At 38.6% G+C, this 22,968-nt stretch overlaps 1 protein-coding gene across 1 annotated transcript; it reads left to right on the forward strand.

Annotated features, from left to right (window-relative positions):
- Positions 1-4,418: 4,418 nt before the first annotated feature.
- On the forward strand, positions 4,419-21,997 carry LOC102775846 (otoferlin-like). Its single transcript, XM_087832688.1, has 41 exons — positions 4,419-4,482; positions 5,028-5,154; positions 5,540-5,594; positions 5,691-5,822; positions 5,919-5,981; positions 6,089-6,173; positions 6,263-6,422; positions 6,498-6,684; positions 6,805-6,991; positions 7,130-7,353; positions 7,652-7,760; positions 7,981-8,158; positions 8,299-8,419; positions 8,505-8,605; positions 8,690-8,780; positions 8,871-8,987; positions 9,176-9,328; positions 9,441-9,630; positions 10,342-10,466; positions 10,577-10,711; positions 11,615-11,776; positions 11,867-11,986; positions 12,090-12,251; positions 12,385-12,547; positions 12,628-12,701; positions 12,780-12,806; positions 12,923-13,054; positions 14,308-14,380; positions 14,981-15,099; positions 15,197-15,334; positions 15,446-15,577; positions 15,835-15,962; positions 16,077-16,247; positions 17,107-17,267; positions 17,583-17,725; positions 17,849-17,937; positions 18,086-18,184; positions 18,285-18,526; positions 18,693-18,871; positions 19,113-19,213; positions 21,620-21,997. The coding sequence occupies exons 1-41, from the start codon at positions 4,437-4,439 to the stop codon at positions 21,798-21,800; spliced, it is 5,382 nt and encodes a 1,793-aa protein (XP_087688814.1). The 5' UTR covers positions 4,419-4,436; the 3' UTR covers positions 21,801-21,997.
- The last annotated feature ends 971 nt before the right edge of the window (positions 21,998-22,968 follow it).

The raw sequence follows: 22,968 nt of genomic DNA on the forward strand, positions 1-22,968 counted from the left end.
ACTACTACTAATAATAATAATAATAATAATAATAATAATAATAATAATATTGATAATAATAATAATAATAACTAGACAATAAAACTGTTTTTCACTAGGGTAAACTAATCCATAGAAAATCTGTAGGAAATAATTACTAATAACACTAACAGGGCTGGCAATGTTGTGTTATGTGCATAATTACATGCAACTCCACTCTTTTAGCTCGAAGGAAAGACTGCTACTAACAGCTGCAATGAAAACAACTTTACAGCTTCTCATAATATATTTTTCTTTTCAAGCCCTACATACTTTATGGAGAATGTGTCCCCCTCTGGCAGCTTAAACATATAAACTTTCTTTTGTGCTCAAGACACAAATGAGTCCAAATTATATGTTATCTTGTATAACATATCTTGATTTGGATCAGAAACCTTGCCTTTTGACTCTCACTCCAAAAAAAAAAAGTCAGGTATGTTTAACAGTCCTTCTAAATTCGGTCTCCTCTGCACTGTGAGCAGTATTTTGGGTATCAGCTGACTGTTAAGAGTAGTGAAAGGATATTTGTTCCTTGTCTTTAGTTCCCAAACACAGTACAGCCAACTGCAGTGACACTTCTTCGGCCACCAGGTGGTGTTTCCATTCCTTTCTTTGGGATTAAAGAGAAAAACATGGTAAGATGCAAAAATGTATAGACTCTCCAAGCACTGTCTGTGATGTGATCACACAATTTGACAACACAAACGCTCTCACATGATTTTTGTTTGCCCATTATATGATAATAGGGTGTTTTATTATATATAGTACACATTTCTATCCACAGACATTAAAAATAATCACTCAGATTCTGAGTATTTCTTTAGTTTCTGAGGTCATATACGGTCAAATACACCCAGGTCCTACGTGCTCACTAGTTAGCACAATGCCAACTCAACACCACCACCAACAATGCCCTGTGGCTGTGTTTCACTGGTCAAGCTTGCCAGAGTCGTCATCCAAACAGTCTGAAATGTGCCCCAACGATATAGTACACCACAGTCAGCTGGTGTCCCCACAGCGTCAGTGGAGCATGAATAAGATGTTGATAACCAATCTACAACCAACAGCCAAAAGAGGTCTTTGGACACTGGACCTACATGGGATAAGGTTGCATGATTGGTATCAATTCATTCTGTGACTCATCTGTGACTCATCCTAGACGACATTGTCAAAGGTGTCACTTTCTCATGCATATTCATAAGTGTTAGCTAAATATTCATCCATAATATAGGTAATGCTTTCTTTTATTGCACAGTTATTGTGTTTTGAAACTCTTATGTTGTATAAAGAAGTCCACTTCAATTCAATTTTATTCATATAGTGCTTATTCACAACAGTTGCCTCAAGGCGCTTAATATTGCAAGGTCAAAACCCTACAAAATTAGCGAGAAATCCACAACAATCAGATGATCCCCCATGAGAAAGCAATTGTGACAGTGGGAAGGAAGAACTCCCTTATAACAGGAAGAGACACCCAGCAGCACCTGGATTAGCCCTCTGCTCTAACAAGCTAGAAGGTAAGAGGAAAGAGAAGAGAAAAAAAGAAGAGCACAGAGAGACTAGAACAAAACAAAAACTATGGGAAATTATTAATTCATGTTAAATTTTGTTCTTTGTCAAAACAGAAACACCAGAGATGGCAGACTGGTTTGGTCCCTAGAGTCATCTTCTGTGTTTAAAGTTGAATTTGATGACAACATCCATCAGAGAATGAGGTTAGTATATGAGACAGCAGGGGCAACCAGTAACTTTGCACTATTGGTGACACGGTTAGCTCTCCTGGAGGAACTAGGACATCTCCTCAACCCCTCTTAGCTGGTATTGAATCATGTAATTAACAGCAGAATCCCTCAACAGACACCAGTGACACCACAGGTTGGTGTCACTGAGCTAACACTTCCCACTGCGCAGGTGGGAAAAGAATATATCTGTTACGGATCTAGGTAAAAACAAGGAAGCTACTGCACAAAGTTAAAAACAGTGTTTTGTTTGAAATGCATTTCCCCAAAATAGTTTCATACATGCATCACTTAAAATAGTCTTTGCATCATTTAATTAAGAGTGTTATCCATAGGCATTTTCCCCTATATGATAACAAAGATACTGTGTTTGTGTTATTTCCTGCAAGCAAATCTATTTCTTTTATTGTGAACAGCGATACTGCCTCTTAATGAGGTTGCCACATGCAACACTGACTGGGCCATCTAAATAATTTAGGGACTTGTTTCATCGGATACTAGGAACTTTAGACTTTGACGTATAGCTTACAGACTGGCTGTATGTGTAATTGATGAGATGATGAGTTGTACTTCAGCATGCAAGAGAAGTTGCATTGAATAGAAGTTGCTAAAGCATATCTCAGCTCGGCAAAATAATGCAACACAATCAAGGCTTTTGGCAAATACTTCTACTCCCCCTGTTAAAAACACATGCTAGTTCCTTAATCTTTCAAGTAAATAGCCCTATTGTAATAACGACAGTGACTCAAAATTCAGGTCATCTTTGAAATCGCTCAAACTTAAATGGATTTGAAACGCAAGGCATTGCAAATATGGTTTGACATCATTTGGCAATTGCACGATGATGATAAAAGAAAATGCATGTGTGCCCCAGGACCAAATTGGGCGCAGCACCTTATTAATGATTAAAAGGCAGCATTCTTTCGGCTAGGATGGGCTGACATTTTGGTTACTTCCATGAAATCCTATCACTTGTTACACAGCAATATACCGATTACCCAAAGTTCACACAGTTTAAAGCACTTCCAGTAGATTTTTTATACAACCCTAACTTATGGTAACACTATGAAAATCTTAGAATTGTCTTTTTATTCACATTGTAGCAAACTTGATTATTATTTAGTGCAACATACTTTCTAAATTAAAACGTACTTTCCAGTAGTGGTATTGAAGCTTTGCAGGCTATGTTAGGAAGATTAACTACAATAGAATGATCATGAACTATCTCATTCATTTGAAATGTTTTAGATCTTATATATATATATAAAGAAGCTTAATACATATATCCTTTGTAGCAGTCAGAGCCTGTGTGGATTGGCAGACAGTGACGTCTCTCAGCGGTCCCTAGTTATAGTTACCAGTCTCGGGTTCAACACTCATGCACTATTCATTGGTGTATCACATCACTCCTGCCCAACTTTAGACTTAGACAAACCAAATTCTTTTCTGCGCAACTTTACTTTGTAGCCTTATTCTTTGTGCTGCGCAAATGTCTAAAATGTTTACGTAGTGTTTCTTCCATTTCCAGAGGGAAAAAAAGAGGAAAAAATAACAGCCTGCTTAGAGGAAGGACACAGGGGAATCATTCCTTCTGTATGGTATGTATGATCAGATTATTTGAAGTCCTTAGCAACACCAAGTTAAGTGAAAGATCAGATGTACTGTGCAAATAACTTTGGCAATTAGGCCTCAGTGTTTTTTCCACAGTGTTTTTGCAATATACTTGAAAGACTGTTTCTTTGATGAGGAACCCTTTCGTGGCTTGGTAGATTAGATTCGGTTGAGTTAAAAAAAATTATGTTTCAGAGCTGCAAAAATCTTCATTCTTTTAGTTATTCTAAACTTTCTAAGTGTGCATCTCATAAGAGTGCTTAAGTTGGTATTGGTTTGAGCAGTTTGAAGCATTAATGCTTGTTTTATACATTCAACAGAAAGTGTTGCAATATATTGCTTTGTTTTTGGATATCAGTGAAAACTGAAAATGGAAAAAAGCTAAATTCAAAACAGCAAGAAAAGGTGACACATGCTAGTTAATTGACACCACAGAAATCCAATTTTCCTTGTATTTTTTTTTTAAATCTCAGATAAATGAGGGAAAAATTGAATTTTCCAGTGTCCAAGTTGTTAATCATGTTTTTGTCCTTACGTTTTCTTTTATCCTGGCACCTGCCCCACAGTGTGCCACTTCCAAAATTAATTATTTTAAGTGTATTATTTTTCACAATGCATGTGAAATGTATCCCCTCCAATTCATGTATTAAGGTCAGCCAATCTAAATAATTGAAAAGGCCCTTTTAAAGGGTAATCCGGGGTGTGGTAGTATGGTGACACCCTTCTTCTTACATACCTTCTGTGCTGTGTTCTGTCCTTACACTTGCTTTTTGTTTGCTGTTTGTTTTAGCATTTAATTTAAACAGTCCTAATAATTTAGCCTCTATCTGCAGCACAGGCCAATAGTAAATTGCCATGGTTTATTCTGCTGTGGTTTTGCAGGTGTGTTACTGAAGAATGGGTTTGGTTGCTGTTTCTGGCAACAGAACATGCACAGAAAATATACAAAAAACAAAAAACACACAGACCATTAGTTCACTCATATTGATAAAAAGAAAAGTACAAAATTGTTATGAAATTTTTATTGTTTTATTTTTTTCACAGAGCACTCGATGGTTGCCGTGAACCATGAAGCGCAGTAAGAACCGTGGACAAAAGGAGGACAGAAATGGAGGTATTGGCCATCATGGATGATTAGGTCAAAATAGCACAGACCCACTAACTCAAAACCCAGCAACCACTCAAAATGTATTAGTATCCTGAATATAAAATACAAAATATCAGCTTTTATATGCCAATCTTGTTAACATTTCAATAGCCTAATAGCTATTTGGATATTAGATAACTAATCCTGCACTGTTGCTTCTAATTGGTAGATGTATTATATCAAAAGGTCAGCAGGATGGGTTTCAAATTATGTTCTATGGTTTCATCTCTCTGTGTCCTCTTGGTGAAAACAGCTAATATAATGTCGGTACTATTAATGGTGTAAGGCATTGGTATCAATCTGGGAAGGGTAGTATTTTGGCTTTATTTCCTGAAGTAAATACTGGACTGCCACTCTCACAGCAGTCAGGCTACCTGCTGTATTCTCTTTTGTCTCTGCTGGGAGAGGCTGAAGGTATTTTGGGGTCTTCTCTTGTAATGACATTTTTGGAATTAACACTGCTACTAAAATAACACGTTTTCCTCACTCTGTGTCTTTTATTTGATCTACAGATGAGCCAGCAATTTTGGAGACAGAGGACCTGGACCGCCAGGGCATGTTCATGGGAGGAGGCGTGGACCCTGACACCATCTCACTGGCCTCAGTCACAGCTGTCACCACCAACGTGTCTAATAAGAGGCAAGAGTTCTGTAGTGCATGAACAGCAAGGACAGTACACACCCTGGATCTCTGTTCAAACTGCTGCCATCCTGCAAAACCATTCAGAACAATAAAAATGAGAACGAGTGGACTGCGGAACAGTTTATCCTAGCATTTGCATCCACTACTGAAGTTTCCACCTCACTACACACTTGACTATAAACACTTTACGCTAGCTAAGTTGTGTACAATGCCGCTGTGTTGGTGCTGCTAAGTTTATTTTTTATCTTTAGTTACTTACCTATTTGTATTAATTCTAATTATTTATTATTTTAATTTTAATTATACATTGTATAATGACAATGAAGCTAATTTATTTACATCCGTCTCACTCTACATTAACCCCGTTCACATTGCGATGCAGGTCAAAGCCAGACATCAAGATGGAGCCCAGCTCTGGAAGACCAGTAGACTATCAGGCAAGGGAAAGTTGTTATTGAGTGTATTTATGTTTTTATATGTAATGTAGTGCTTCTTATACAATAGCAGACAAACATTTGATTATTTAATTCCAGGTCAGTGTGACAGTGATTGAAGCCAGACAGCTGGTGGGCTTGAACATGGATCCAATGGTTTGCGTGGAGATCGGAGAAGATAAAAAGTACACCTCAATGAAGGAATCAACCAACTGCCCATATTACAACGAAGTGAGTCTGTCATTACATCATGTATAATAATTTATTAAAGTTTATTAAAAGGGCAACTGTGCATCATTGTCATTAAAACTCTTTTTGTATCTCCAGTATTTTGTGTTCGACTTCCACGTCCCTCCAGATGTTATGTTTGACAAAATCCTGAAAGTGTCTGTGAGTCGTCCCGTTCCTTATAGTTAAACGTAAAAGTCACTGATGGCAGTTCCTTTTCACAAGTGTACTAAATGCTGTGTTGTTTACTTCCCTAAACCAAACTATAGGTAGTGCACTCCAAAAATCTTCTGCGTAGTGGGACTTTGGTTGGAAGTTTTAAAATGGATGTAGGCACAATCTACTCCCAGCCTGGTAAAGAATTAATCAAGATCAGCTTTTTAAAAATATCACTACATTAATGATACAAACGCATTAATAAATATGTCTTCCTTGACTTATAGATCATCAGTTTTACCACAAATGGGCTCTCTTGTCTGACCCTGATGACATCACAGCTGGCTGTAAGGGCTACGTTAAATGTGATATTGCAGTTGTGGCTAAAGGGGACACTATAAAAACTCCACACAAGGCAAATGAATCTGAAGAAGATGACATAGAGGGGTAAATAAAACACAGATGTATTCTTTTTTTAACATTTGAAACTAGTGAAGAAAATATATTAACTCTTTATTTCAGGAATCTCTTATTACCTGAGGGGGTGCCTGCAGAGAGGCAGTGGGCTCGTTATTACTTGAAGATCTACAGAGCTGAGGGGCTTCCCAGAATGAACACCAGCATCATGGCGAATGTGAAAAAGGCCTTCATAGGAGAAAATAAGGACCTGGTTGATCCTTATGTCCAAGTACAGTTTGCTGGGCAGAAGGTGAGTGCTAACAAAGCTGCCATGCGTTCGTTGCCCTATGTAGCATTTTCTTTTTCTCATCCAACTCAAAATCTAATTCTCACTGACATAACATAAGTTCACAATGTGTGATTGCTACAGGGGAAAACATCAGTTCAGAAGAGCTGCTATGAGCCTATCTGGAACGAGCAAATTGTTTTCACTGAGATGTTTCCACCACTCTGCAAACGTATAAAGATCCAGCTCCGAGATTCGGATAAAGTGAATGATGTTGCGATAGGAACGCACTTCTTAGACCTGCGCAAGCTTTCTAACGATGGGGACAAAGGTGATGCAACTTTAAATGTTTGAAGAAATATCTTCTCCACAAATTAACTGCAGAAGATTTTCTTTTGACATGTCAGTTAGTTTTGCTCTTGCAAATTATTAGATTAAAATCCATCCCCCTTTTCTCTTTGTTTTTCAGGCTTCCTTCCGACTCTTGGGCCCGCTTGGGTGAACATGTATGGCTCCACTCGTACCTACACCCTGATGGACGAATACCAGGAGTTAAATGATGGACTTGGAGAGGGCGTGTCCTTCAGAGCCCGTCTGCTCATCAGCCTTGGCATGGAACTCCTGGACACCTCCTCCCCTGAAATTACCAGCTCCACAGACGTGCAGATGGAGGGAATACCCAACATCTCAGAGGTGAATGCCTGACTGGATGGGCAGCCATGCAGATGGAGCCAACTGTTTCTCCTACTGATGGGTTATGTGCCTGCAATTACTGTGAATTATTAATAGTACCTGGTGTATTATTAATAGCTGTTTGCATCAATGTGGCTAAACTCAGTGGCATCCCTCATAATGTGGGATAAATTGTTTGTTGTCAATATGTAATGAATTACAGTGCTTTAACCTTTTTTTTGTTTTACATTGACGCCACCTTTATATAAGTCTTTTTCATTTACAGATGATTATACTTATCCATTTCTTGTTTTCACAGACTGCCACTGGAAAGGTTGAGGAATTTTTCCTCTTCAGTTCCTTCCTGGAGGCCACAATGGTTGATAGAAAGATTGGTGATAAGCCCATACACTTTGAGGTCACCATAGGTACTTTCCATCACCTCGTTGTCAGTTTTAGTGTTTAGCAGACTTTTTGACCTTTATTAAATATCTTTACACTGTTTTATCCATTACTATATTAGAATAATAGCTGTGTTTCTGTAGTTTTTTAAAAATATAGAATCATATATATATACTATTATTGCTGGATATGTAGTAAGTACCGCATCTTTTATGGTTTAACTGTTAACATCATGGTTGTTGCCAGGTTATTATGGAAATGAGAACGATGGAGTTGTCAAACCAAAAACAAAGGGGAAGAAGGGCAATGGAGACGAAGAGGAAACTGAACTGATCAACAATTCCAGTGAAGAGGAGATGGACGACGATGGAGACCTGCAGTCAGTGGCAACAACCCCACCCATGAAACCTGTCATCACAGACCGGTCAGAGCAATAATATTACATACAATACAAAAGTTTTTAGTTCTTGCTTTGATTTAAAAGATTGTAAAAACAGTTTAGAAGTATTGATTTAGGTATTTTAAAAAACAACATGTTAGATACGTTCTAATTTTAATCCACAGAAACTATTTCCATCTGCCATATTTTGAGAGGAAGCCGTGCATTTACATCAAGAGCTGGTGGCAAGACCAGAGAAGGAGGCTGTATAATGCCAACATCATTGACAACATTGCTGATAAACTGGCAAGTCATGCATTAACTTAAAGCTAAGTTTGTCTAAGTCAACGCCAACATAATTGAAATCATTATCGTTATGTTGCTTTCATAGGAGGATGGACTGAATGATGTGCAAGAGATCATTAAAACAGAGAAGGCCTATCCCGAGCGCAGGCTTAGAGGTGTTCTTGAGGAACTCAGCCAAGGATGCAGGTCCGTGGTTACAAACCTAAGCTGCACATTAAGTGTTTTTAATCATTGTAAACATTTGCACTCACCAAACCTTAACTCTTTCAGTCAGTTTCTTTCATTGGCAAACAAGGACCAGAGTCAGTCGGGCAGAACCAAACTTGACAAGGAGAGACTGAAGCTGTGCTTGTCGGAAGTGGTTCGTAAACTCAAAAGAGTAATCTTTATTGTTCCCACCTATTGATTATACTTGTACTGTGCTAACTGCTGAACCTCTTCCTCATTTTAGGAGGCCATTGGTCAGCAAGCTAAGACCATGAGGTCACAGGTGAAAAAAAGCACAGTGAGAGATAAGCTGAAGCTGGCTCAGAACTTCCTGTCGAAGCTGCGCTTTCTGGCTGAGGAAGTGAGATCTATGTCTATGTCTTTATTTACAAATAATCTTTTTTTTGTGCATTTGTATTTTCTATAGTGGTTATTCAGTAACATGTTTAACCTCTTAAGCCCCAACGCCCCCTGATACGGGGGCAAAAGGCAGGAGATCAGTTAGGCTTGGGGCTTAAGAGGTTAAATGAGGACTCATTCTTATTGCAGCCTCAACACAGCGTTCCAGATGTTTTCATATGGATGATAAGCAATGGAAAGCGTATTGCTTATGCACGTGTTCCCTCCAAGGACATCCTTTATTCCAGCATATACGAGGAGAAGGGAAAAGACTGTGGGAAAGTCAAAACAATCTTTCTCAGGGCGAGTACCTAATCTATTCTGATACAAACTCCCAGTCTATAATGAAACTTTTCCTTATCTGTATTCTGTGTTCTTCAGTAGCTAAAGTGTTTTGTATTTTCCTCTTGTAAAGATCCCTGGTAAAAAGGGCTTTGGACCAGCTGGGTGGACAGTGCAATCCAAGATAGAGATTTATCTGTGGCTGGGTCTGAGCAGGCAGCGCAAAGACTACCTGAGTGGCTTACCTAATGGATTTGAGGAAAATAAGTTGTCCAGAGGACCCGGCTTGCCAGCCTCACCACCCATCAGCCTCACCTACATGAGTAAGGCCATTTTGCAGCTCACCTTACACCAGCTTTTCTCATAACAGATATCTACCATTCACACTGTGGCTAAAGGAACAAATTATGCCCATTCACAGCTGTGTAAATTTATTCTTCAACTTGACTAGATTAGCTTTGTGAGAATCTCAGTTCAAAATTATCCTTTACCATATAGTTATATTTAGTCTTTTTATGGCCTTCCTCGCTTTAAACCAGCTTTCTTCTGATTGGCTGCAGGTGAGTGGACATGCTATGCTCACAAAATAGACTCTGTTTAGATTGTCATAGTCACTATGCTGTCACCCACTGGATAGTGAGGTCCTGTCATGAAGCCTTAGACAGATTTGTATCTTGGTGTAAAACTGGTCTTTATGAGTGAGAAGTGGATTTGACTGACATTAATCACCCATTCAATAGAAACTCATCAATCACAAAGTTTTCATTTCTTTAAGGTGGCCTTTATTGTCTTTCTGAACCTTAATAGTAACAAACAATCACACATAATTTCCAAACCATAATGGCACCTCCTGCTGGTCATTAGAGGGATTTGCTACTTGGCTTCACTTTTTACACCTGGAAGCTGCAACCTGTCTTTTATATGGAGTGCATGGCAAAAAAAGAAAAAGTATATCTCTAAATCTAACGTAGGCAAGAATTACATATACTGTTATATACTTCTATAGTCACTTATGAGATTTTACTTCTCTGTAGTGAAACAAATCTTCCAGCTGAGGGTCCACATGTACCAGGCTCGCAGCCTGTTCGCCGCTGACAGCACAGGTCTGTCCGATCCATTTGCAAGAGTTTTCTTCTCATCGCAAAGCCAAGTCACTGAGGTGGGCAAGCTCAAAAGTTGTTTTTTTTTAATGAGATCACCTGTTAGCATGAAATTTTATGTACTTGAGAACCTGTTCTCGATCACTCTAAACGTTTTGTCTTCTTGCAGGTGCTGGCTGAGACCCTCTGCCCCACGTGGGATCAGCTGCTGGTTTTTGAGAATGTGGAGTTGTTTGGGGAGGCCAGTGAACTGAGAGATGACCCTCCTATTATTGTCATTGAGCTCTATGATCAAGACACAGTGGTAAGAGTTGTTTTGATATACAGAGGCCTCTCTGTGTATAATAATGTGGGCAAAACCTCGACAGCAGTCTTACCATGATCCTTCATCTTTATATGTTGAAATGTATGACTAACCGAGTCACGAGAGACTAAAAGTAGCATGTGGTATACCCGCAATATTTTTATTTTTATGATTATTTTTTTTCGCATTAATGGTTGGGTTGATTTCATTGAGTTTGTCTTTGTCTCCATAGCAACCTGACATGAATTATATCTGAAGGAATTTGTTTGCTGACTGACTATTTTATATTATCTCCTGACAAAAACACCATTGTTTTGGATGACCCTTTGGATAAGTAGAGTGTGGATTGGCTTGATGTACTGTAGCAGCACTGTCATGTGTGCAGAGTAGATTCCTTTGAAAGGCATGCAAGAGGAATAAGATATGTCCATAAGGACCTGATGGACCCTCGTGATTAACTTATCCCTGTTGCATTCCTTTAAGTAAAACTTGTGCTTTTGTATGTGACCAACAGGATTTTTGACTTTTTATAACCACTAACTGCAAGAAAGATTAAGTTGCTTTTGTTCTTTTTTTTTTTTTTTTTTTTTTAGAAACAATGATTAGATATTCACTCATTTTCTGAATGTGCATAAATGCATATCTGTTTTGCAGTTCACTGGTTATTTTAGGGATCTTTCATTGTTTACTTTGTCTTTTATCTTCAGTCCTTTTTATCTAGTGTGAAACATGTGCACCTTGAGCCATGTTTCTTCCTGCTAATAGGACTACTTACTTCACAATCAGCTCTCTAATTGCTTTTTTAAATGCACTCATTGTAATATAAACACTAATACGGTAAGCCAAGAAGAGCATTTTTTAAAATAATCAGATTTTTCACTGCGTCTGGTCCTTTGCTTTCAGGGTAAAGCTGACTTCATGGGCAGAACCTTTGCTAAGCCTGTGGTCAAAATGGCCGATGAGCACTACGGTCCCCCACGTTTTCCTCCCCAACTGGAGTACTATCAGATCTACCGTGGAAACTGCACTGCTGGAGAAATGCTGGCAGCCTTTGAACTGCTGCAGGTTAGCTTTCCAAAGTACACACACCATCAACCCGTGAGCTTATGCTTCCATCACTTCATTTGCTTCATATTTCTTTATATCGTCCTTTAGATTGGCCCCAATGGAAAAGCTGACCTACCTCCCATAGATGGTCCTACAGATATAGACCGTGGCCCAATCCTCCCAGTACCACTGGGGATCAGACCAGTGCTCAGCAAGTACAGGATTGAAGTAAAGGACTTCAGAATAGCTTTGACGTCATCTGTTAACTGACGGACATTCGCTGAAAGAAAGTAAAACATCTGTAATGTCAGCTAACCTTTCCTTTCTTTAGGTTTTGTTCTGGGGCTTGAGGGACCTGAAGAGGGTGAATCTCGCCCAGGTGGACCGGCCTCGTGTGGACATTGAATGTGCTGGAAAGGGAGTTCAGTCTGCCCTCATCTCCAACTACAGGAAAAACCCCAACTTCAGCACTCTTGTCAAGTGGTTTGAAGTGGTACCGTACTGGCACTATTGATATATTTTTCCGTCAATGCATTTACGTTCAAACATAGAACTGAAGCTTGGGTTGACTCATGTCAGCCACCACACCTGCTCTGCAAGAACTCACTCTGGATTTTGTGTGTCAGGACTTGCCTGAAAATGAGTTGCTTCACCCGCCGCTGAACATCCGAGTAGTGGACTGTAGAGCTTTTGGCCGCTACACTTTGGTTGGCTCTCATGCTGTCACCACTCTGCGGAAGTTCATCTACAGGGGAGCTGACAAGCAAGCCAACAACTGGTCCACTACAGGTATCAAATAACAGAAATATACGTTTGCGCCACACAGTATTGTCTGACAGTTTGTGATGAAGATTTTTTTTTTCTTTCAGAGGAAATTATTGTTGTCAGCATGGATTCTGAGCCTTCTTTTAAGAAAGTGGAAACTGTTGTCAAACTTGACTGTGTAAGTGTAACTTTTGAAAATGTGAAAATTATAGAGATAAAAAATACAAAGTAAACACAATCTGGTGTTCCTTTGTAGGGCTCTGATGCTGTGGTCAAAGTTGAGGTAAGTAGAGATCTGTGCTTGCTTGATTTAGAAATCAAACTGCATTATTTTATTTCACGGTGAATCAAGATGTCTCAAAGCCTTAATCAAAAGATCTGTGTTACTTTTATACAAAGGATGATGACAAGGATGGCAAAGGGAAGAAAAAGAAGAGGAAGAAGGGTGATGAGATGGAGGAGGAGGAACTTGATGAGAGCATGCTGGACTGGTGGTCCAAATATTTTGCTTCCATTGAAACTTTGACAGAGGTAACAAGCCTTCTTTTGACTGATTATATAATGTTAACAATGTTGCAAAGTATGATGATGCAGTACTACACAAATGTTTTGAGTTGTGTCTCATTTCTTTATGTTTTGCTTACTGGCTGTCTTTTAAATTTTTTTAAAGTGTTCTTGAGCAATAGTGCTCCAGGATTTCTGTGGGACTTTCAGAGTTTTTCTTTGGATATTAGCTGCTTTTTCACTTATTTAGAGTCCAGTTCTTCTACGTGACCATTTTCCGAGAAACTGCTTTTTCTTTATTTAGTATCAATGACCTATATAAACATAAAGTGTTTTGAACGAAAAAGGCGTTTCCCAAAGAGTTATTAGCCAAAACCTTTGCATATATCGCCATTATGTGCAATGTGTCCTTTAAAAAATTAAAGAAAGTGGTAAAAGTGGAGGACAAAATCAAAAGCAGCAGGCCTAAAAACTATCATCACATCATTGAGAAGTAGGAAAAAAGGCAGAATCTGGGAGATGCATCTCCTTAGGTCTATCTATCTACTGCTTATTCAAGCCTCATCAGAAATGCTCTCAGTGGAACGATGGCTGTCAAGAAGCCATTCGTAAGGAAGAGAAACAGGGAGAAAAGGCTGCGGTGTGCCAAATAACACAAGACCTGAGCTGAAAATCAGTAATAATATGTCTAATGGGGTTATGAATTCTAATTTGAAGCTTTTGGTTCAAATCATTGTCAGTATGGATGAAGGAGATCGGGAGAGAGGTACAACACTGAGACACTATCAGTCATGCACTGGCCTTCCTGGACCTCAACATTACTGATGCATTGTGGGATAATCTTTGCAAAGAATGGAACAAAAGACAGTCAACATCCAGAGAAGAGCTTTGAATGTCCTTCATAAATCCAGGAGAACTATTCCTGAAAATTATTTAAAGAAATAACAATAATTCTTGCCTAAGAGAGCTTTGGCTGTGTTGAAGAATAAAGGTGATCGTACCGAATATTAACTTTCAAGCTCATTCAATCTTTACAAACAGTTCTTTCTTTATATACAACATTTCTGTATTTGTTTTCATGTTTCAGTAAATCATTGCAACTATTTGCAAATTTCCTTTCAAAATAAAGGGCAGCTAAAGACTTTTGCACAGTACTGTAGATTGATTTTTTCTTCAAGACTTTACTTAGACTTAATGGATCTTAACCTTGACACTATAGCTGATAAGTAGGAGGTTATGTTTGGTCTAGACAGTTAAGAAATAGAGCTTTACTCTTTCAGTCACTCAAGGCTCAAGAGGCAGCTCTCTCAGACTCAGAGGACAAAGATGACATGGACATTGCAGATGGTGGAGGTAAAAAAAATAAGAAACTTTAAATTTCTTCTTTTTTGTCACCAGTTTTAAAATCCACTAATTGCATCTCCATATGTTTTTGTGTTTGCTGAATATTGTTTTTATGTGCTTTAATAAAAATTTGTGATATTCATAGTTTGACACGTGTGCCTAAGTTTAAAATTCATCCTTTATTAGCTCACTAACTCTGTTGTTTTGTTCTACAGTGCAGTAGTGAACCTCATAGCCTTCATAGCCCAAGAATGCCTCCATGTAGATGCTGACATGAATCCAAATTTCCATTCGTAGGACAATTGCTTGTTTTCTTCTCCCATACATGCATATTTGTCATATGCTAGCCATGAAAGTTGTCAATAACAAGACAGTGACTAAAAACACAAAGATGATGGAGCATGGCACACAATAAAGAATCAGCTAATACCTACAGCTTACCTGGAGGATCCCGTCACAATACCAAGCATTCTCACTGAACTCTATACTTCAGGAGTTCAATAGCATGCTTGCTTTGTACCGTAATGGCAACTTTCATGTGGAATTCATGTCTCGAGCGCTCTGCTCCTTCTCCCTGTCCTTGTGTCCTCACCACTAACCTGTACTCAGATATCAAACCTGATGACTCTCCTGTGAAAGGCACAAAGAAGGGAAAAGGAAAGAAAGATAAGAAGAAACCAGCAGTCGACCCTTATGAGAAGAAAAAGCCAAAGCTGGATGAGCTGAAGGTATACAGTTGTGACTCCGACATACAGACACGGTCTTAGAAAACAAGTCTTTCCAAACCTAATTTATGTGTTTATATATACACTTATCCGTGTTCAGGTGTATCCTAAGGAACTGGAAAGCGACTTTGGTAACTTTGAGGACTGGCTGCACAGTTTTAACCTGTACAGGGGAAAAGCCGGTGATGATGATGATCAGAATGTGACAGATGAAGATAGGATTGTTGGAAAATTCAAAGTAAGAAATTGTCTCTTCTTTTTCATTGATAATGAAAGTCAAAGCTCTTTAAATAATTCTTTCATATTTTCCTCTGAATGCCCTTTCATTTGTTTCGCTGTGTCAATTCAGGGTTCGCTGTGCATGTACAAAGTGTCGGATGATATGCCAAGAGACATGAACTTTGATTCCAACATGGGAATGTTTAATAACATTCCTAGCAATGATCCCATTAACGTCCTTGTTCGGATCTATGTCATCAGGGTAAGCTATGTGCTCTGCTGTGAATATTTAATATTTAGCTCCTTTGAGTGCTCATAGTCAGGTTCATACCAAGGGTGCTAGCTTGTGGATGGTTCTGAGCTCTGTTAGCTTTAGCCACTTTGCCTTTGAGAGTTTCTTTCAAATACCCACCCACATTTGGAAATGTTTAAGGCTGACTGGCTGGTTACCGGTCATAGCCGAGAATGCTAGACTTACTTATTATTATCATACTCAAATTTATCCAATTTTTTCCGTAGGCAACTGATCTGCATCCAGCAGACATAAACGGTAAAGCCGACCCCTACATTGCAATAAGACTTGGAAAAACAGAGATAAAAGACAAAGAGAACTACATCTCAAAACAGCTGAACCCACTGTTTGGCAAGTAAGTAATTTTACAGCATCGTGGCCTTATCTATACAATCTTACAAGTTTTTATTTTTTGTGAATATATTGAATTTTAATTAAAACCTCAAAAATAAAATCTGTCTCTTATTAGATCTTTTGATGTGGATGCCACATTCCCAATGGATTCCACATTAACTGTGTCAATTTATGACTGGGACTTGGTGGGAACTGATGATCTCATTGGAGAAACCAAAATTGACCTCGAGAACCGTTTCTACAGCAAACACAGAGCCACGTGTGGTATCACACGCGCCTACGCAATGTAAGGATCACACAATCTGTTTGACTCAAGTAGCATTAGCCAACATGAAAGCAAAAACAAAAAAGAAACAGTACTTTAATTTGTTCATTTTTAATAGATGCACTGCTCTTCACCACAAACTTTACTACAAATTCAATCAAATGAAAGCGTTCAGCTAGCTAACATTATAGCTCACAGCCACCATTAATAGTTAACCTGTTGCTAGTCTGTCTCTATCAAGAAAAACCTAGTTCCTGTTGTACTTAAAACTGCTTATGATAAAGTTTGGAGTAAAGACATCATGATTTCTCGAGAAGCCCAACTGGGTAACAAGGCAATTAAATTCATCTCCAGAACTGGGCAACTTACATCAAATCAGTCTGGATCAGGGGTGTCACAAGCCAAGGCTCGGGGCCCAGAATTGGCCTGGCAAAGGCTCCTAATCTGGGCCACTGGATGGGTTTGTAAAATGTGAAGGAGGCATACATTTCGTACTTTTACTTTACATTTTACAGCCTTTTCTGCTGATAAAGACATCCACATGGCCAGTTGTACTTTACCAAAGTAGTTAAGTCACAGTTAAAAAATTAATTAACATAAAAGTGGGCTGTGGCCCATGATGTAAAATGAGTTTGACGTCCCTGGTCTAGATGAATTTGATTTGTGTTTAAGTCTTCCTTTAATATTAAACCCAACATATCTGTTTGTGTGTGTGTGTGTGTGTGTGTGTGTGTGTGTGTGTGTGTGTGTGTGTGTGTGTGTGTGTGTGTGTGTGTGTGTGTGTGTGTGTGTGTGTGAAGGTTTTTACAGTTTTAAAATGTCACCATTTACTTTCATTTGATTCTAGTTTTAAAAATGTTTTTTTAACCCTTTTTTGTAGCCACGGTTACAATGTGTGGCGTGACCCGATGAAACCCACCCACATCCTGGCTAAGCTGTGTAAGGATGGCAAACTGGACGGGCCTCACTATGGTCCTGCAGGAAGAGTGAAGGTGGAGAATCGTGTCTTCATGGCACCAACAGAGATAGAGGATGAAAATGGTATTCAATGACCTTCTGTTTCTCCCACTTCATTTTCTCAGTAACTTACTAAAGAAAGGCAATATTGCTGTAGTGGGACATACTCTCTCCAATACTTGTTGTGTGCTTGTTTTCATGCTGGTACTACTGACAAACTGGTCTGATAAATGCCAAAAAAGTTGATTCTGTTCATCAACTTTTTGGCATTTAATTACCTTGATGATTGGACACGCACCAAGTCTGATAAATGCTTAAACAGTTTAAAGGGGAAGCTTAATTTCATTTGCTAGCATTCGCTTTAAAAAATACACAAATTTTTGTGATGATGTTTATCAGGTCTGAAGAAGCAGACAGATGAACACCTTGCCCTTACTGTGCTGAACCACTGGGAAGAAATTCCACGAGCTGGCTGCAAGCTCATCCCAGAACACGTGGAGACCAGACCGCTGCTCCACCCTGATAAACCAGGAATTGAGCAAGTGTGTAAACGTATTAATACATATAAATTTCAATCAAAAAGGCTTGTATGTTGGAATTAGCCTCTAAGGATTATTTCCATATTGAAAACCAAGAATTTTTTTCTCGTCCTGTACTTTGTTTAGGGAAGAATTGAGATGTGGGTGGATATGTTCCCTAAAGATATGACAGCACCTGGTCCTGCACTTGACATTTCACCAAGGAAACCAAAAAAGTATGATTTCAACAGTCATCTTGCAGCTTTAACACACACAGTATCAAGTTCAAAACCATCTTAATGTATTTGAATAAATTATGCAGTTTAATTTGAGGTTTTTACCAATCACTATTGATTGTTGATTAGTGTTTATGCGTTTATACAGGTTTGAACTGAGGGTCATAATTTGGAACACAGATGAAGTCGTTCTGGAGGATGATGACATCTTCACTGGCGAGAAATCTAGTGATATATTTGTGCGAGGGTAATAATGTATCTTTTGTTTTTTGTTTATTTGTTTATGAGCAGAAATCAGTCAAATCAGATTCCCGATACGGAAACATTTACAAACCCTTTTCTCACAGTTGGTTAAAAGGACAGCAGGAGGACAAACAGGACACTGATGTCCATTATCACTCCATCACTGGGGAGGGGAATTTCAACTGGCGCTTCATCTACCCGTTTGATTACCTCATGGCGGAGGAGAAGATCGTCATCTCAAAAAAAGAGTCCATGTTTGCGTGGGATGAGACTGAGTACAAGATCCCTGCTCGTCTTAACCTGCAAGTGTGGGATGCCGACCATTTCTCAGCAGATGATTTCCTGGGTATTGTCAAAAATCATTAAGCTAAAAAACATCGCTACTCATAAGAGCTTGTTTGTGAAACACCACTAACACAGCAGGCAACATTGTAAATTTAGGTGTAATGACATTAAGATGGCTTAACCTTCGTACTTATTCGACATTTACTGTAGAAAAAATGTCTTCATAGGTGCAATTGAGCTGGACTTGAACCGTTTCCCACGTGGCGCCAAGACTCCCAAGCAGTGTACCATTGAAATGGTGACAAATGAAGGAGAGATGCCCATGGTCTCCATCTTCAAACAGAAGAGGATCAAAGGCTGGTGGCCCTTTGTGGCCAGGAATGAAGATGATGAGTTTGAGCTTACGGTCAGTCACACCAAAGCACCACCTGAAATTATGGTTCTAAATAGGGAATGACTCATTTTTGTAATGCTAACGCAAGCAGTAAAGCACACTGTTTCGTAACATATCTCCAGGATTAAATGTGTAGTTAAACCTTTGTATGCAGAGTTTACTGGTCTCACCCACGTTATAAAATGAGTTTGACATCTTTGCTTTAGGTAATAGCGTGAATCCACATCACTCATACTGTTTTTTGTCTTTACAGGGAAAAGTGGAAGCAGAGCTGCACCTTCTGACAGGAGAGGAGGCAGAGAAAAGTCCAGTTGGTGAAGGACGAAATGAACCAGAACCACTGGAGAAACCCAAGTATGAAGGATGTTTTCCTATCATCCATTCTTTTGATCTAATTTTTTCAGTGGCATGGTCCAGTATATTCTTTTGGCTTCTACATAAATCTCTCCTATAAACAGAAGCAGTCACATAATAATGTTGTGTCCGTGTACACATACCTCTACATGCACAGATACATGCAGGTTTAAAGGTTGACAGTCCGAACAAACATCATTCAACAGGTAAGCGGAAAAAAAGAAAAACAGAAAACATAATAGATATAGTGGTAAATTTAATTGTTAAATCAATTATTGTAAAAAAACAAAAACAAAAAACACCTGTTACACAGTCATTAAAAAAACATAAAAAACAATATTAAACTTGCATAAAAAGCATTAAGAAATTTCATGAACTGAGGAAAGACAGTTGAAGGAATTTGCTTCAGTCAAACGCTGGACTTAGACCTAGGATCTTCTTTCTTTACATGGTAAGTTGCTGTTTCTTATCCTTATTTCTAACTAGAATTATTTTTCCCCATCCTGCTTTCTGCTTTATTGTTGTTTCAGGGAGTCCACTAACTTTCAAAGCATTAATTTAGTTTGTAGTAGAAAAACAGTAAAATGCTCCAAAGTCCTTAAAATCTGTAATACTGAACGTGCACATTTCTGTCCTTCTAGCCATCCTGACACCAGCCTTCTGTGGTTCCTCACTCACTAATAAGACCATTAAACAACTGGTCTGCACCCAGTACAAGTGGCTGGTCATCAGGATTGTCACTGCTCTCCTGCTGCTGGCTGTGCTCACTCTTTTTCTCTACAGCATGGTGAAGAAAATGCTGGGAGCTTAAGATGTTCTGCACATGGTTCCAGCAGACTAATCTTAGAACTTCTGACTCACTCTCTCCTCCAAACTTCCTGTGCACTTTTTCTATTGAGCCAGCACTTTTAAACTAAATAAAAGCGATGAAGCAATACATTCAAATGTACAAAGTTATACCAAGAAAACAACATGCACTAAGAAAAGGATTCAGAAAACCATGTTCTTTAAGAAATCTGCCAAATTAACTTTGACACACCCACGCTACAGTACTGTTTGGCCTGTTCATGCTGTTCATAAATCAATATCTTAATAATAGTGAAAAAAGTCAAAAAAAATGAAAATAAAAATCGGGATGTTAGACGTTATTCATATGCCCAAAATTGGTCATTTTAGCCTAGGTTGCCAGGTGGTTGCTAAGCATGTAAAATGCAATTTTTATGGATTTAAATGAGATGTTATTGTCATGAAAATAAAAGGATACATTGGAGTTGCAGGCTTAATACACGTAATTTTAGCTCATTGCTAGGTTAACAGGCAATGTGATGCGTCATACAGTAATATCTGGTGTAGATACAAATCTGCAGGGGCATGTACTTATATAACAAATTTGGTTGCTCGGCTCTTGATGATGTGTTTGTGGACAAAGAAATCTTGAGATTTCTTTCAATATAGAGTTTTATTCCTAAAGTAGAGTTTTAATAAAAAATGCTTTATAATGGAAAAGAAAAAAGAAGTATAGTCACTGGAAGAACGATAATCAAGAGCACCACCTCAACAGATGAAACCTAGTTCATTTCTTCTGAGATATAAGAACTAAGCCTTGTGATGGATTGGCAGCCTGTTCAGAGCGTGGCAGCTGAGATTGGTTTCAGCAACGCTTGCAACCTTAAACTGTACAAGCAAAGGAAAATGGATGAGTGGATCCATGGATAAGTACTAAACATATAATGCACCTGAAAAAATAAAACAGAGAGGTCAGCAGTCACTTCAGAAAAGCAGAAGCTCATTTCTGAAATAAAACCCCCACCTAATACCTTTAGCAGTTGCTTAAGTATATTTTACTATGGTAAAAGTGGAAAGAAAAAGGCTGCTAAATACAATATGTTGAAAAGGTAGAAGAATTATTTTCTAGTGTTTCTATTGGTGGCTCAGGAGGTAGAGCAAGATGTTGACTAAGTGGAAGGTTGGTGGTTTATTCCCTGGTTGAATCTCTATGCCAATATATACTTGTGATACTGAAGCCCAAGTTACTCCTGATTCATTCATTGGAGTGTGAATTGCAGATGGCCCCTCCTCCCTGAGTCTGGTTCCTGTAAAAGAGAGTTTGTTAACAAACACCTGAATGCTCCAGACCAGCAAACTACCAAAATAATGCTTTTATAGAGGTGCTCACATTTGCTGATGATCAATTAGCCAAGTGCATTTTGACTAGCATCACCTGGCTGCTACTTAACTCTTAATTCCTATGGAATCAGTTATGGTGTTAAACAGGTAACCAGTAACATTTGCTTGTTATATCATGTGGGTATTTCCATCATGTAAGTAATCGATTATTTTGCTTACCTGTGGGCCAAAATGGCTTTGGCTTCTTTAACGTCTTTTTACATCTTTGTACTCCACCAGCCGTCCAGATGTTGCCCTCCTCTGGTTCCTCATCCCCTTCAAAGCTGCGAAACACCTGATTTGTGACCAGTACAGGTGGCTTACCATCAAGATTGTCACTGCTCTTCTCCTGCTGGCCATCTTTGCTCTTTTCATATACAACATGCCTGGATACATGGTGAAGAAGATGCTGGGAGCTTAAGAGAAACAGCTGAGGTTTTTACCTTTTTAAAGACTGCGTGTTCAGTGATAACTTGTATTCTGTTGTGAATGGTTTCAGCTTTACAATATCATAAATTAACCACCGCATTGTTAAACAGGCGCTATCACAGTAACACTACTGATAATACTTATTACTTGAGTGTGTCTAATATTGTGTATTAATGTGTACAAATCATATTAGAGGGGTTTTTTGTTGTTGTTGTTGTTGCAGTTTTTCTTGTTTGTTGAAATAGTGTTTTCTGTATTTTCAGTGCTTGTTTTTAAAATAACTGAACATTAGTCACCTTCATATGTTGTACTGGTTTAAAAGTGAGTATATTGTGTTTGAATTCAGTTTTTTGCTTTGCATCTGTGTATGATATTTTAAATTTGTGAATAAACTGAGATCTGGACAATCCATTTATCAGAGGGTTATGTCATCTCTATATGAATGTTTGTTTAGTGCTCAATAGAAAACAAAAAAGAGTGCAGTGTTGTTTTGTCATCAGTGAGTATGAGGTTCAAATATGTTGGTTTTTTTCTCATTTATATTTTTAATGTAGTACAAGCCAATTGGTGACAACCTCTAGATGTTCGGAAAGAAAATTGGTTTGTCAGTTATTTGGTGTTATTTGTCTAACGCAGTGTTTATAACTCTGTACTCCACCAGCCGTCCAGATGTTGCCCTCCTCTGGTTCCTCATCCCTCTCAAAGCTGTGAAGCGCCTGGTTTGTGACCAGTACAGGTGGCTGACCATCAAGATTGTCACTGCTCTCCTGCTGCTTGCCATCATGGCTCTTTTCCTGTACAACATGCCAGGATACTTGGTGAAGAAGATGCTGGGAGTTTAAAATAAACAAATAAACATGGTACTGACTCTGTAATCCAGTGTTTTTGTATTTGGACTCTCTGGATTCTCCTTTATTTAATATTCTAAGATTTAGTGTATACACCTGGTTTTGCTTTTAGTTGTTTTTCTGGTTTGTGTACTATTTGTAGTTTCTAGTCTTGGCCTTGTCTTCATTTTTGTTCGGTCTTCTCTTTCTGTCTCCCCAGTCAGTCTTGTTTCCATGTCTGTTTCTCTGTGGTTATCGTACTTCCTGTTTTATTTTGAAAATCTCTCACCTGTTCAGTGTGCTCAGTTCCGCTTCCCCTGTCATGTTAGTCTG

This window comes from Neolamprologus brichardi, chromosome 19 (genome assembly GCF_056152115.1).
Source record: "Neolamprologus brichardi isolate AB-2024 chromosome 19, ASM5615211v1, whole genome shotgun sequence".
In the NCBI taxonomy this organism is placed as follows: domain Eukaryota; kingdom Metazoa; phylum Chordata; class Actinopteri; order Cichliformes; family Cichlidae; genus Neolamprologus; species Neolamprologus brichardi.